We start from the raw sequence: 14,870 nt of genomic DNA, 5'->3' as shown, positions 1-14,870 counted from the left end.
TTTGTCCTCCTCCAGTCTGCTGGGACTTCTCCTGTTCTCCAGGAGTTCTCAAAGATTATTGCCAATGGCTCCAATATTACATTTGCCAGTTCTTTTAATACCCTTGGATGGAGTTCATCTAGTCCCGGAGACTTAAATTCATTTAGATTAATAAGGTGTTCCTCTACTATCTCTTTACTTATTCTGTGCTGAAATTCCCCTATTCTGTCCTCTGCTCCATTATCCTCAGGTTGAGCACCCTTTGCCTTTTCTGAAAAGACTGAGGCAAAGAAGGTGTTTAGTAATTCTGCCTTTTCTCTGTCCCCTGTTAGCATTTTGCCATCTTCTCCACATAGTGGCCCTACCATTTCCTTCTTCTTCCTTTTGCTGCCCAAAAGGAGCACAGCGCTTTTGCGTCACACATCTGGAAATTGCCCTGAAGCTGCCCTGGCTGTTTACTGCACTGGTGCTTATTTGATCGTCCAGGCTGATTTGAGAATGTGTTCTCTTGCCTTGGGTGATTCTATAGGCATACAACCTCCAGCAATATATAGCCAGTAGTCAGAAATGAAGTGAAAGTTGTTTTGTTTTTCCATTAAGCTACCGGACTAAACAAAAATGAAACAGGCTACCATGACTCTGAGGAACTTTCAAATAAAGAATAGTCTACTTTATTGTAGACTATTCAAATACACAGTTTTATAATGGCACAGGCAAAGAAAAGTGTGAAAAGGAAGTAGGTGATAAGATCATTGTAGCTGAATGGTAAACCCGTGCATTCCTTTGATGACTGCTATGGTTTATAAAAGAAAACCTGATTTTGGTTAACATACTGCCTTTTCAATTCTCTTCCACAAAACCACAAATTCTTACATTAACATTTTCTATTGCTCTACATGTTCTTTTATTAGAACTTTTCAAGCTTTCATACACTCCCTGCTACAGCAATCTGGGCTGCTCCAAATCTAGTTCTAGAATAGTAGTTACCAAACTTTGGTCCTCCAGGAGTTTTGGACTTCAGCTCTGAAAAGTCCCAGCCAGCTTGCACAAACATTTCCCAAGGAATATGTTTCTAACATTAGCTAGTCTACTTTATTGTCTACTTTACAGACTTATTGTTGGATACGTTTGATTTTGTTTTGGTTAGAATTTATTTTTCTTCTTCACAAATTTTATTACAGAGGGAGAATATTCAGCAGGAGTGAGAGTGCTCTTTCTCCTCTGAGAAAGTGAGAGGAACAGGGGGTTTCTACAATACTTCCCTGCACCTGCAGCCATTTCAAAGCTACCAATGCAAGAGAGACTTTATCTTGTGAGAAAAATCTAGTCCTTTTTATCAGAAGAATGGAATGATGTCACGGAGGAGGGAGAAACTCGTCCTCTTTAAACAATACTGAGATGACTGAAGATGGTGTAGCAGCCATGACATTTTGAGGCACAAAGCTCAGTACACACAAGACTGCATTCCTCTCAGTTTCCAAATCTCATTTCTTATAACATCAGAGGAATGGCAGAGGGCAAGGGTCTAGATGACTCCAGAGCATTCTCATTGTTTTGCTTTTACATGGTTCTTGAGACTCCCACAAGAAGAATATATTGGGTATTCACAATATTTATTTATTTACTGTATTTATACCCCGCCCTTCAGCCCTAAAGGCTCTCAGAGCGGCTTACATTCATGAGTATATTGGGAGAGCACACCTTTTAAAAATGCTGTCAGCTTTTTCTCAAGCATGTCCATTTTGGGCCACAGATGCAAAAACGGAAGGGGAGGATAATAAGTACTTTTCAAGCTACCATGGCTAATTATGCAGCTGTATTAAAAGTATCACAGGTCTATGAGAAAGCTTGGAATCAACACAATACCCCTTGCTTGTCCTTTTTTCTGTTCCAAAAATTAAACTAGACACAGCCTTAGTCACACACTTAGCAAATGCTAGTTTTAATGAAGTAAACAGGAGGGACAGAAGCCCCAGAGCACCATGACATAGCGTGAGCCGGAGAGAAACTACAGATCAGCCCCATAGATCTGTATCCTCTGTGTGTCATGAAAAGCTTAAAGGGACCATCAGTTAGATTCTAACTGTTAGAAGGAAGCTAGTCAGGAACCTTACTGTTGCTCGTAGACACCACAAAAAGTTTGAATCAACTCAAATATCAATAAATCCAATGCCACCTAAGCTACATAATGATATCCACACATCTCTACTCTCTTCAAAGCTGAGTTTTCAGCCCAACAAGCTGCATGCAGGCCCAGTGTGTTTTTATTAACTGCCTTCTAGCCAACCTTGACCCATGACGACCCTACGTATGTGAGATCTCCAAGTCACCCTATCCTCAACAGCCTTGCTCAGCTCCTGCAGTCTCATGGTCTCTGATTGAGTCTTCCTCTTTTCCTATTGCCCTCTGCTTTGCATTATAGCATTTTCTAGTGAGTCCTTGTTTCTCATGATATGACCAAAATATGACTAGTTTAGTCATCTTTGCTTCCAAGGAGAGTTCAGTCTGATCTGCTGTGGACAATCCATTGCTCTTTTTTGTGGTTCACAGTATTCCCTGAATTCTTCTCTAGGACCACATATCTAATTATTTGTTTCTTCTCAGCTTTTTTCACTGTCCAGCTTTAACAACCATACATAGAAATGGGAAACATAATGGCATGGATTCTAACTCTGATATTTAATTATATATATTTTACACTTCAGGATCTTGTCCAGCTCCTTCATGGCTGCGCTTCCAAGTTCTAGTCTTTTTCTGATGTGTTGACTGCAGTCTCCATTCTGATTGAGTCCAAGTATGGAAAACTTGGAAATAGTTCAATCTCTTCGTCATCTGCTTTAAAATTATGTAGCAATAAGGAACTTAGAATAATTGAGAGACTGGAAAGGGGGCAGCCTTGAGGATTATTTTTTAAAAAATAACTGATGTTTAACTTATTTTTAAAAAAAAAACATTAAAAAAGAACAAAGAGGATCAAAAAGGACATTGAGAAACTGGAGCGTGTCCAAAGGAGGGCGACTAAAATGGTGAAAGGTCTAGAAACCATGCCCTACGAAGAACGACTTAGGGAGCTGGGGATGTATAGCCTGGAGAAGAGAAGATTAAGAGGTGATATGATAGCCCAGTTTAAATATTTGAAGGGATGTCATATTGAGGAGGGAGCAAGCTTGTTTTCTGCTGCTCCAGAGACTAGGACCCGAGGCAATGGATGCAAACTGCAGGAAAAGAGATTCCACCTCAACATTAGGAGGAAGTTCCTAACAGTAAGGGCTGTTCGACAGTGGAACACACTTCCTCAGAGTGTAGTGGAGTCTCCTTCCTTGGAGGTCTTCAAACGGAGGCTGGATGGCCATCTGTCGGGGATGCTTTGATTGTGATTTCCTGCATGGCAGGGGGTTGGACTGGATGGCCCTTGTGGTCTCTTCCAACTCTATGATTCTATGATCTATACATAACAATATGTTAACATGCATTACTTGAAACCTTCTGAATTGATTTTACTCATTTGTTTTTTAAAAGCTGCATGTTGAGCCATGTAGAAAATGTTGAAAGTATGAACAAGTTAAAAGCTCCTGCCTGAACAGCAAAACATTCACAGCCAGCTAATACCAAAGCAACAAACTGTTATTAGAACACCCTACACCCCTCTTGCACATTTTTATACAGTATTTGATTTCTAGTGTCAGGCATGCTTTTAAGAGACCACAATGATTTATGGAACATTAGGAAGTTTCCCATACAAAAGGCATGCTGGCCTGAAGACATGTGGAAGACCTAGATGTTACTAAAATAAAAGGTAAACGGGTTTGCTGATTATTCTATCCTCCCTCAAAAGCTGTCTCAAACTGGATTGAAGAGGCTGGGTGGGCTGGGGTAGTGTTGTGGGTTATTAGAGAAGTGAGGTCAGAAAAGCTCCTTTTTGAGGGTACATAAACACAAACTTTGGAGTCCCCTGCTAGGAGAAAGGCACTATATAAATTAAATAAAACAAAATTAAAGTTGTCAAGGAGTAATATCAAGTGTGTGTCTTTCTGGTGGTTTCTGTGTGTCTGAATAACTGAATAGATATGTATGACAGTGAGAGAGAGAGAGACGTACACACATACACACACATGCATGTATGCATGTTAATGAACGAAAGAGGTGGATGAGTGGGTGACATGCAGAGGGGTGTTTGTATGCATGAAGGTGAACGGACAGTATTGTTTGAAATCTCTCAAAACTGAACTCTGCATCTGAAACTTCACATGGTTCAAGGGAAGTTGATATAAGAAAGATTATTTAGACTTGCTCCTCTGTAAATGTGTATATGGTTTCAGCCCAAGGAGACTTAGGTTTTGCAGTCTTGTACCCAAAACAAACTGGGCTGTTCTACAGGGATCAGTTTTAATTTTAGCCTCTACCTTCAGCCCCTCAGAGCTACCATGGGAATTTTGCTCATTTTCAGACTACTACCACTTGTGGCAAAATGGACTTTACAGTAATTTTAAAAATATTTTAACAAACCAGCTTACCTCCTTCAGAAATAGCTTTCATGACAGCTGCTATGTAGACATCAGAGTCATCATCGTAGGTAAGCTGCTTCCACTGGGACCAGTCTTCAAAAAAACTCTTTGCAAGTCTCACATTCTGAAACGTCACAGAACAGCTTCACCACTTTATGTGGTGGCTGAAGAACATTCTGTAGGCTTTGAAGGACAGCAGGGATATAGAAGTTCTGTACCAGTTCAGATGACAGTAAAATAATAATACACTTGCTGCGATTGAAGAAGTCAAGATCCTCCATGGAAATAGCAGTCCCGGTCTCCACTTGATAGCTTTGGACTTCCTGGCATGAGTGGAAGAGGCTCTGAAGATACTGACACCAGTCACTAGCATCTTTCCCATATACAATCAGCACATCACATGCGTCAGGGCGTTCTTCTGCACAGGAGTAAAATAAGGTAGGTGGGTTCTACAAATAAAATATTAAGCTGCATGGTTTGAATTACCAACTTTGGGCAAAGTGAACAAGATGAAGGCTGCATTGTGTTCCAACCAATAGCTTATAACTATAGAAATGAGACAAAGGGCCTCTACAGATGAGGGGGGGGGGGGCTCAACGCCACACTTTCAAGGCCCGGATGGAAGCTGTGGCAACTAGATGCTGCGGCCTCCGGAAGGACCAAAAAACACTCACTTCCTGGAAGGTTCTTTTTGCATCCCGGAAGGGGCACCACAGATGCGCTTGCACACCATAATGATGTCCCTTCCAAGGAGTGCCATTTGGGTGCTGTGCCGCATGGATATCATGGTATGCGTTGTCTGGACGGGCTCCCCGATGGAGAAAGAAGGGCTTGGAGCCTGCGAACACTCAGCCCTACCGAGCATGCAGGCTGGTGTAAACTGCCCCAAATATGGAATAATGCAGCTACTCATCAATTTCTTTTTTACTTAATCAATTAATACACTTAAAATCACCACAACCTTGTAATAGGAGTGGGTCTCCAAAGAGAGTGAGAAAAAGGAAAAGAGTTTGCGAAGGGATCTCAAGTGGGAGAGAAAGAATTCCTGTCTGTGGTGCTAGAGATAGATCAGTTTGATAAAATCATTCTAATCATAAGGTGATCTCTACGCTGCAACATATGTGGCAATTCTCTTGCGTGAGCAATGAACAAGATACATGCAAGACTAGTAAGGTGCTCTTATTTTCCTCCAGTTGTGGCCATGTGTTACAATTTACTGTACCTTTCTCAAGAATACAGAAGTAATAATTATTCCAAGAAGGTTTATATAAAAATATCCATCAATTTCTGTAAATAATAATAATAATAATAATAATTGACCCCAATCATCAGATGTTAGATGCTATTATATATATATTTGGCATCTATCGGGGCAATAAATTAAAACATAAAGGTGGTAATATTGCCATTGGATGCTTTAAAAGCCTTCAATAGGACTGAATAACCATCTCAAAGTGGTCTCTTGGACTGCATCCACACTGCAGAAACAATCCAGTTTGAGACAGCTTTACTTGCCCGGGCTCAGTGCCAAGGAATCCTGGAAATTGTAGTTTATTGTGTCACCAGAGAAGGCTAAATGTGTCACAAAACTACAGTTCCCAGAATTCCCTAGCACTGAGCCAGGGCAGATAAAACAGTCTCAAACTGGATTATTTCTGCAGTGTATTTTGGACCTATGAGAAATAATAAGAATATGAAAGGCACACATCGCCATAACTTAAAAACATGTAATTGCGTTTTGCTGATACTTTCATTTTCTTCCAATAAACTATTCCGAATACATATTACCATGGGTTACCATCCCAATGAAACAACGACTTCTTTAAAATTTAAATCTGAATTGCTTTTCTCGGGTTTTAAATATATGGGACTTTTCCTGATGGAGTATTTGAAACAATTTACATTCTGTAACTATATGCCATTGAAAAACTGATGAAACAAACATTACTGCAATGATTATCTCTAAATCTTTCTATACATAGATGAATCACCATAGTCAAAATACAACTGATACTTTAGTCTACCGTATAAGTCGACCTTATGTAAAGTCGAGAGCAAGTTTTGGGGCCAAAATTATGAATTATGCTATGACCCATGGATAAGTCGAGGGTAAATCCTAGGGATATACAGCAAAGGATCTAAAGGATGAAGCAAAGCAAAACAATGTCAAAAAACTTACAAAATTCCAGCAGACATAACTTTTTGTGCTCCCTCCTAAGACTGGATGGATGAGAGACTAGAGGGATTCAGTGCTTCCAGGACAGATTATACAGTAGTCTTGCTTTTGGCCAGGGGATGGTTCCTTTTTTTAAAATAAGAGTTAAAGTACAGTACTTACATTGACCCATGGATAAGTCGACTCAATTTTTGAGGGTCAATTTTTTGACCTAAATTCTAGACTTATAAATGAGTATATACAGTATTTGAAACTATCTTGCAAAAACCGTTGTCATGGCAGAGGCTACTCAAAGATTTTATTACAGGGAGGAAAGAAGACTTGTGATTCGGAAAGCAAAAGCTGGGGAGTACTAAATAAAATGTGGAAAAAAACAGAGGCATATCAAGGTGCTCAATGCATGTTTTATTGGTAAAAAACCCCAATATGTTTCAGCCTGTAGTGCTCTCAAGGCCTTCTTCAGGGGCTATATAAAACCATAAAAAGAGACAACACCTAAAAGCATAATAAAAGAATACAGACTATTACATTGTACAAGTCATTATTACATTTGTACATTGCTTACAGCCTGTATGCTCCTATTTGCAGTGTAATATCAGACATTTCTGGAGTTGAAATTCTCATATCATTTACTGTATGCAGATCATAAGCAATATACAAATATAATAATTTTATACAATGTAATATCCTGTATCATTTCATTATGCATTTGTATTTTGTCTCTTTTTATGGTTTTACAAAGTCCCTGAAGCACCGGGGGTTTTTTAAACCAATAAGTAAAACATCCATCAATTGAATACCTAGAGATGCGTCTCCAGTTTCTTCCATAGATTTGTGATTAAACAGCACAATAAAGTTTATATAAATTGGATAGCCTTGCAATTTCAAATCTCAAGTTCACAGAATTAGTAAAATAGATAAGGAAAGATAGATAAGGACCAACCATAGGTGTAAACAGAAAATAACAATGAACCATATGGGGCTATGATGGCGCTACTCCGTGGCTTCAAAAAAATTGAGGTGTATATAGTCACCTTAAAACAATTTAAAAATGGCTGCCCAAGAACACTGAGTTGTCTTCAAGACCTCTACATATCAAAAAGTTGTCCGTTTAAAGGTTCGGCCTCCAAACCATATTGGAGATTCATAGAAATGTCTATGCCACAAGACTGGGAGCACTGGGGGGGGGGCAGACCTTGCAGTCCCTTTAACAGCACACTAGAGAAAACATTGACTTTGTCCTCTGTTTAAATCCCTCTCTGAGGTAGCTACAGAAAATGTTGAAAAGCTTGCTTGTAGATGGTGTTTTATTCCTCTAACACTATCCGGAATAAACAACTCTATTCCCTCACTTGGCTGGAGAGGATGGAGAGCAAAGGCACATTTCCATGGGTACCCAAGGTAGCAAGATTTTAGAAGGATGAAATTGTATTTTTGTCTGAAGTACTGAATCAGAAGGTCAGTTTTTTGGTGTCCTTTTTTACTGTTGACAACGAGGTAGACAATAATCTTTCCAGTTAAGACTTAATATATCTCTATTGCTTTCAACAGCAAGGTCTGAAATAGCTAGGATGTGGAGGTCAACTTGTCTTTCAAAAATAGTTTATACAGGGTGTGTTGCTAGAGAAACTGTCCTAGCAATGACCAAGAAGACAATGACCACGAAGACCCTTTTTTTTGGTCTTGGTTTGGTATCCTCTTATTATATATTCATGTTATTACTCATCTGTCCTCTTGAGGCTTATGTGAAATACTGGTTAAGTCCTTTTTGATCTGTTTCCTCATTTGAAGTCTTCTCATAGCAGTAATGCTTTTATTTTCCCCAACCTATTGTAAAAGCTTATATACTTTATTTATTGTAAATACTTTATTTATTGTAAAAGCATATCTTCTTCCTCATGTTACTGTACCAGCGTGCTGCACTATCAGGAGAAGTTTTCTTCACCTTAGTTAGAAAGATGAAAACTGGTTGTTTTTGTTGTTTTAAAGAACTAACTTAACAGAATTTAAGCATTTGTACTATATGCATTGCCCTGGAATTTTATATTCCAGAAAGACACTTTTCAAAGTTATAAGCAGTAACTTGTAATTGTGTCATGCTTTCTCTGTACATTTTTTAAAATGAGTAAATGAAACAGCAAGGAAGAAAATAAAAGTATTTCATTCCCACCTTTGCCTAATAATACAATTGGATTATTTTGCCTGGCAATTGCTGAAGTAACTATTTGTTCAGCAGTGATGAGATCAACTGCAGAAGCAGGAACCTGTTTTATTTCCCTATTTTTGTTCAGATGAATTGTTCCTTTATTAATCTTTATGCTTAGGATCAAGAGATTAACATTGAGTACTAAAACTATGCAAATAATACATTCAGAGATTTCTGGGAAAGCAACACAAAACAGACGTAAAACCAAAGCTACTTTTCCAACTGACCATGGTATAAACCAAGATTTGGTATTCACGGTTAGTCAAACGCTTGATAAAAGCTCAAACCTCTATCATTTATTACAAACAACGTGTATAAATAAGGATCCAGGCAACCCAACACTCTCCAGCTAGTAGAAAACATCTTGCTGTTCCAATTGCCCTTGGCAGTTACACTTTATCAAGGACTCCCAGCTTGTCTTCTTCAGGAAACCACACTTGGGAAGGGATCTTCATGCATGCTAGGAAAGGGGTTTGAAAACCCTTCAATAGCAAGCTGCCTTGAAGGTCAGGAAGAAATTGTTTAGGGAAGCACTTCTGTACAAAGGCAAGTATGCCTAAATCTGTACAGGATTAGACTGCATTCCCATAAATTACAAATACTCATTTACTGTTAACTGGTGGCCATACAAAGCCCACTCACTAGACTCCTACTGCATAAACTGCATTGCTATCAAGATACTTGCAGATGGACACCTGTATAATCTGTTCTAATATTTTTCCTGATACTGACTGAAGTCAGGCTGACTGGACTATAGTTTCCTGGATCTCTCTCTCTCTGAAGAAAGGAAGAATGTTTGCTTGCCTTCAAACAACTGGCACCTCATCTGTTCTCCAATATTTCTCAGGTAATTATGGCAAATGGTTCTAAAAGTATATCAGCAAGTTCCTTCAATATTCTAACATGTAGCTCACCTGGCACTACAGAACTGAATGCATTTATGTTAATTCCTGATTAACTCCTTATCAATCTTGATTTGTAACCCAAATTCCACAGGGTTCAATGACATGAATGAAAGAATAGGGGACACGCTTACCAAATTTGCAGATGACAACAAATTAGGAAGAGTAGCTAATATCCCAGAGGAGAGGATCAAAATTCAAAATAATAATAATAATAAATGACCTTAACAGAATAGAAAGTTGTGCCACAACTAACAAAATGAATGTCAAGAGGGATAAATGTAAGGTACTGAACTTAGGGCTGAAAAATGAATTTCATAGATACAGGATGGGGGACACCTGTCTTGATAATAGTATATGTGCAAGGGATCTAGGAATCCTAGCAGACCACAAGTGGAACGCGAGTCAACAGTGTGATGCGGCAGCTAAAAAGGCCAATGTGACTCTAGGCTGCATCAATAGAAGTATAGTGTCTAGATCAAGGGAAGTAATAGTGCCACTCTATTCTGCTTTGGTCAGGCCTCACCTGGAATACCATAATTCAAAAAGAATGTTGAGAAGCTGGAGCATGTCCAGAACAGGGCCACCAAAATGGTGAAGGGCCTGGAAACCATGCCCCATAAGGAGAGACTTAGGGAGCTGGGGATGTTTAGCCTGGAAAAGAGAGGGTTATGAGGTGATATGATAGCCCTGTTTAAATATTTGAAGGGATGTCACACTGAGGATGGAGCAAGCTTGTTTTCTGCTGCTCCAGAGAACAGGATCCAGAACAATGGATGCAAGCTACAGGAAAAAAGATTCCAGTTAAACATTAGGAGGAACTTCCCGAATGGTAAAAGCTGTTCACCAATAGAGCACACTCCCTCGGAGCGTGGCGGACTCTCCTTCCTTAGAGGTCTTTAAACAGAGGCTTGAAAAATGTATTGGATTTTGGAGTATTTTGCATTTCGGAATTCTAGATAAGGGATATTCAATCTGTAATGCTCTATTTTTTCTGTTCGTTTCCTTGAGTTTTCTGTGCAACTATATTGCTTTTTCAACATTTGTCCAATACTGATTGATGCTTTAGTCCATGGGTCGGCCAAATGTAGGCCATTGGCCACATGCAGCTCCAACTCTAACTCAATTTCATTGACCTCTCAAAGTGCCCCTCAAAGTTTAACACCAAATTTCAGTGGAAAATCACAGCACTGAATTTCAGCTGTAAACAGGAAAGACCTATTAAAGCATGCAGAAAATGCACCAAAGGTTGGACAGTGGTATAATATTTTTGTGGAAAACTGTGCCACAATGCTGGTTAAGTCTTCAATGTCAGTCTGGCTGAGGAGACAGACTAAATATGCCAAACAGCTACTGGGCAACCACAGTGGTGGTGGGTGACACTGGTGGAGGACCTCTCAGAGCCAATGACAGTGGCACTATAGCTAACACTTCTTAGTAGTTCGCAGAAAGGGGCCCGGTAAACTCCTTTTGAATATCTTTTACCACAAAAACCCTATAATGGCACCGTCGACAATGAAACAAGAGATAGTGCCTGAAGGTGGAATTCCCAAATTGGGTGGCACTCAACAAGCTATTGGGGTATAACTATGAGCACAACTATGAGTGGCCAATGACAGAACTGTTTCAAAGTGTCCCCAGAAATGGCACCCTCTGGAACCGAATTGGGACGCGATGGGAACGCGCGGCGGCGGCGTCCCCCCGTGCGATAAAGTCGCGTTTTGGGCCCCATCCGGTGCCCATCGCGTTCCGTGCGTGCCCCCGCTCGCCCCCGTTAGAACGCGCTGGGGAGCGGTTTAAGCCCCATGCGATAAACTTCAGAGTTTGATTCAAGCTGAAAGGATGTTCAGCTGTTCACATTCTCAGAGGTGAAACAAAAGTCTAAAGCCGCATAACACATATTATAGGAACAAGGATTGTGAGAAGCATGAATCAGAGGAAGCTAGGCATATTAAAACAAGCACTACAATATAAATATTGCAATACTTGAGTGAGTTAAATTGGACAGGAATGGGACATAATGAGTCAGATAATTTTTTACACAGGAGATGAAAATCTAAGAAGAAATGGGGGTGGCATTAATAGTGAGGAGAGATGTACCAAAAGCAGTCAAAAGATAAACAGTAATGCAAAATCTAACTGAACAATAACTAAGACTTCAGGGAAATCCCATCACTATAATCACAATCCAAGTTTAGGCTCCAACTTCAGTACAGATGGATAGACTCAAGGAAGCCATGGCCCTGAGTCTGCAAATCCTGGCCAGGACTGTTGATGATGGGGTAACTTGGAGCTTTCTTGTTTCTAGAGTCACAAGAGGTCAAAGCTGACTTGACAGCAGTTAACAACAACAACCTGGTTAAAAAAAATAGTCAACAGAAGTCAAATGAGGTAGCTTTACAGAATGGTTGGGGCTCATTCCCACTGACAGAATAACACGGGTTGTGATTCGGATCTGCTCCGTATTTGTAACTGATTTCAAAAGATCCCTCGTTCGCATTATAAAAGGGGTAAGAGGTTTGATAAATTGATCCTGAAGTGCTAAATCATAGGCATGACAAGCTTTTACTGAACTGCCACGAAGCATATAATTCACTGCTTAAAAATATAAAGCTGTAATAAAGACGAGTGTGTGTGTGTGTGTGAACATATATACTCTCTCATAAGTGGGGTGATTTTACGTGCTACTGTAATCCACTTCCTCTTCTGAATAAAGTTGTGAATAATGTGAGAGTGTTGCTCATGTGAGGACAGCTCATTCAGCTGCCCACAACAGATATGCACAAGTTCCCTTTTGCACATTATTCTCTCAGAAGATCACATGGAAAAAAGGAAGAGAAACTCAGTACTTTCTGTTTTAGACTGCAGCCTGTAGCAAATTTAGGTGCACTTAAAGTCTCAATGGGCTATGTTGCTCCTTAATCTGTATAGGGTCAGGTTATGATACTAAATGCCAAAATATTACAAAATAAATGCATTACCAGGAGACGTAAGTCTAGGAAAGCTCATGCTGCCAACTTCTTTCTTTCAGTTAGTATCAAAGGTTCTGCAAGATCTCTCTACGTACTGATTCTACAGACGAACGCGGCTATATCTTTGGAGAGACTTACAAAATACGATGCTAAATGCCATACCAAAAAATATACTTTGAGTGTACAGTAGCAAGAATAACCAAGATATGCTAGTGACTGTATAAATAGGTGATAGCCTGCGTGTTGTATGATAAAACGTGAAAAGCCTGATGGTGAGTTTTAAAATAAAACAACACAAGTGATGCATTTAGCAGGAGATGGAAGTGCTGCTAAGTCTACATTGCATTCAATAAACAATCCTAGCAATTGGTATTGCTTAATCTGGACACAAAAAGGACACTGAACCCCTGTCAAGGCTATTTATTCTGAGACAGAATTTTAGAGGCCCGTGTGGCGGTGGAGTAACTACTCAGCCTTTATATATACTCTTGGTATATATACCAGACTAGGCAAAATTTGTGGAAAACATAAATTAGACACTACTTAGTCACACTAAAATCGGTAGGGCACACTCCTGACTAAATTTACCATTGGAATCTAAATATATACGCTCAGGATCAGGTTGTAAAGGTCTACATACAGTTAGAGAGGCTGTGTGGTGTAACTGCTTTGAGTGCTAGGCTAGGACTCTGAAGCCCATGGAAACCTACTGGGTGATAGTGAGCAAGTCACACTCTCTCAGCCTCAGAGGAAGATCAAGTGAAACCTCAGAGGAAGGCAAAGGACTCTGAAGACTCATTGGGTGACCTTGGGCAAGTCACAGTCTCTCAGCCTCAGGGGAAGGCAATGACAAACCTGCTCTGAGCAGATCCTTGCCAAGAAAACCCCACCATAGGTTTATCACAAAAAACCCACTGTCCGGTGCATTTGTGGGCACTGAAATCAAAGGACTCTGGAGTCTGCGGTTCCATGCCCAGTTCAGCTATGAAAACCCACTAGACCAGTCACACTCTCTCAGCCTCAGAGGAAGGCAAAGGACTCTGGAGACCAGGGCTCCATTCCCAGTTCGGCTATGAAAACCCACTGGGTGACCTTAAGCAAGTCACACTCTCTCAGCCTCCTCAGGGGGAGGCAAAGAGAAACCTCAAAGGACTCTGCAGGCTCACTAGGTGACCTTGGGTGAGTCACACTCTTTCAGCCTCTGAGGAAGGCAGAGGAAGACTCTGGAGAGAAAGACCCCTGCAGAGACCTCAAAGGACTTTGCAGGCTCACTGGGTGGCCTTGGGCCGGTCACACTCTCTCAGCCTCAACCTCCTGATCAAATCCTTGCCAAGAAGAAGATTCATTATCATAATAACCCCTTAGGGGCTGTGATAAATTGGAAACGACTTGAAAAGGCACAAACACACACACAACCCTCCCCTAGCTTTTATAGTGGGCACTGGAACCACCAAGACAGACCCCATGCTCCAGGAGAGGTCCTCCATTTCCACCTTGGTGTCCTCCTCCTGGAGGAGCTTCATAACCACAATAATGTCCTTACCTGGGGCAGCCCCTGCCGCCATGGCAGCCTGGGCCTTGGCTCTCCCCCTCTGGGCCAAGAGAGGCGCCTTTGCCTGGGCTCTGAGACAAGGCTTTGGTCGCCTATGGCTTCCTTCCCCTTTTCTCCCACTCTCTCCTCTCCTGCCTTATTAAAAGCCTCTTATGATTCAAGCCTCTTCCCTCCCTCCCTCCCCTTCTTCGCCTCAGGGACTCCAGAGACACCACATCCGTCGACGTTTCCTGCCACACATTTCGTTAATAATTGCACAGGCTGCCTTTGTTTAGTTAGTTAGGCAGCATCCGCACTGCAGAAATAACCCACTTTGAGACCGCTTTAACTGCCATGGCTCAATGCTGGAGAATTCTAGGAACTATAGTTCTGTGAGACATTCGCCTTCTCTGCAGTGTGTTTTGGGCCTTAGTTTGGCAGCATCCACACTACAAAAATAATCCAGTTTGACACCACTTTAACTGCCACGGCTCAGTGCTATGGAATTCTGGGAATTAGTCATTGGTTGTGGCCCCACAGCTCTCCTCTTCTTTCAGAGCTCTGCCCTGCTACAACAAACTACCATCCCCAGAATCCTA

The 14,870-nt window shown here is 40.8% G+C and overlaps 1 protein-coding gene across 1 annotated transcript in view; it reads right to left on the bottom strand.

The window, feature by feature from the left end:
* PIK3AP1 (phosphoinositide-3-kinase adaptor protein 1) overlaps positions 1 to 14,459 on the bottom strand; it is a 53,806-nt gene extending 39,347 nt beyond the window's left edge. Inside the window, 3 exon segments of the mRNA XM_042456460.1 lie at positions 4,494 to 4,587; positions 4,589 to 4,902; positions 14,284 to 14,459. Coding sequence (XP_042312394.1) covers positions 4,494 to 4,587; positions 4,589 to 4,902; positions 14,284 to 14,305 — 430 coding nt within the window. The 5' untranslated portion in view covers positions 14,306 to 14,459.
* Between the last annotated feature and the right edge of the window lie 411 nt (positions 14,460 to 14,870).

Source organism: Sceloporus undulatus, chromosome 3, assembly GCF_019175285.1.
Source record: "Sceloporus undulatus isolate JIND9_A2432 ecotype Alabama chromosome 3, SceUnd_v1.1, whole genome shotgun sequence".
In the NCBI taxonomy this organism is placed as follows: domain Eukaryota; kingdom Metazoa; phylum Chordata; class Lepidosauria; order Squamata; family Phrynosomatidae; genus Sceloporus; species Sceloporus undulatus.
This window is presented reverse-complemented; position numbering and strand designations above follow the sequence as displayed.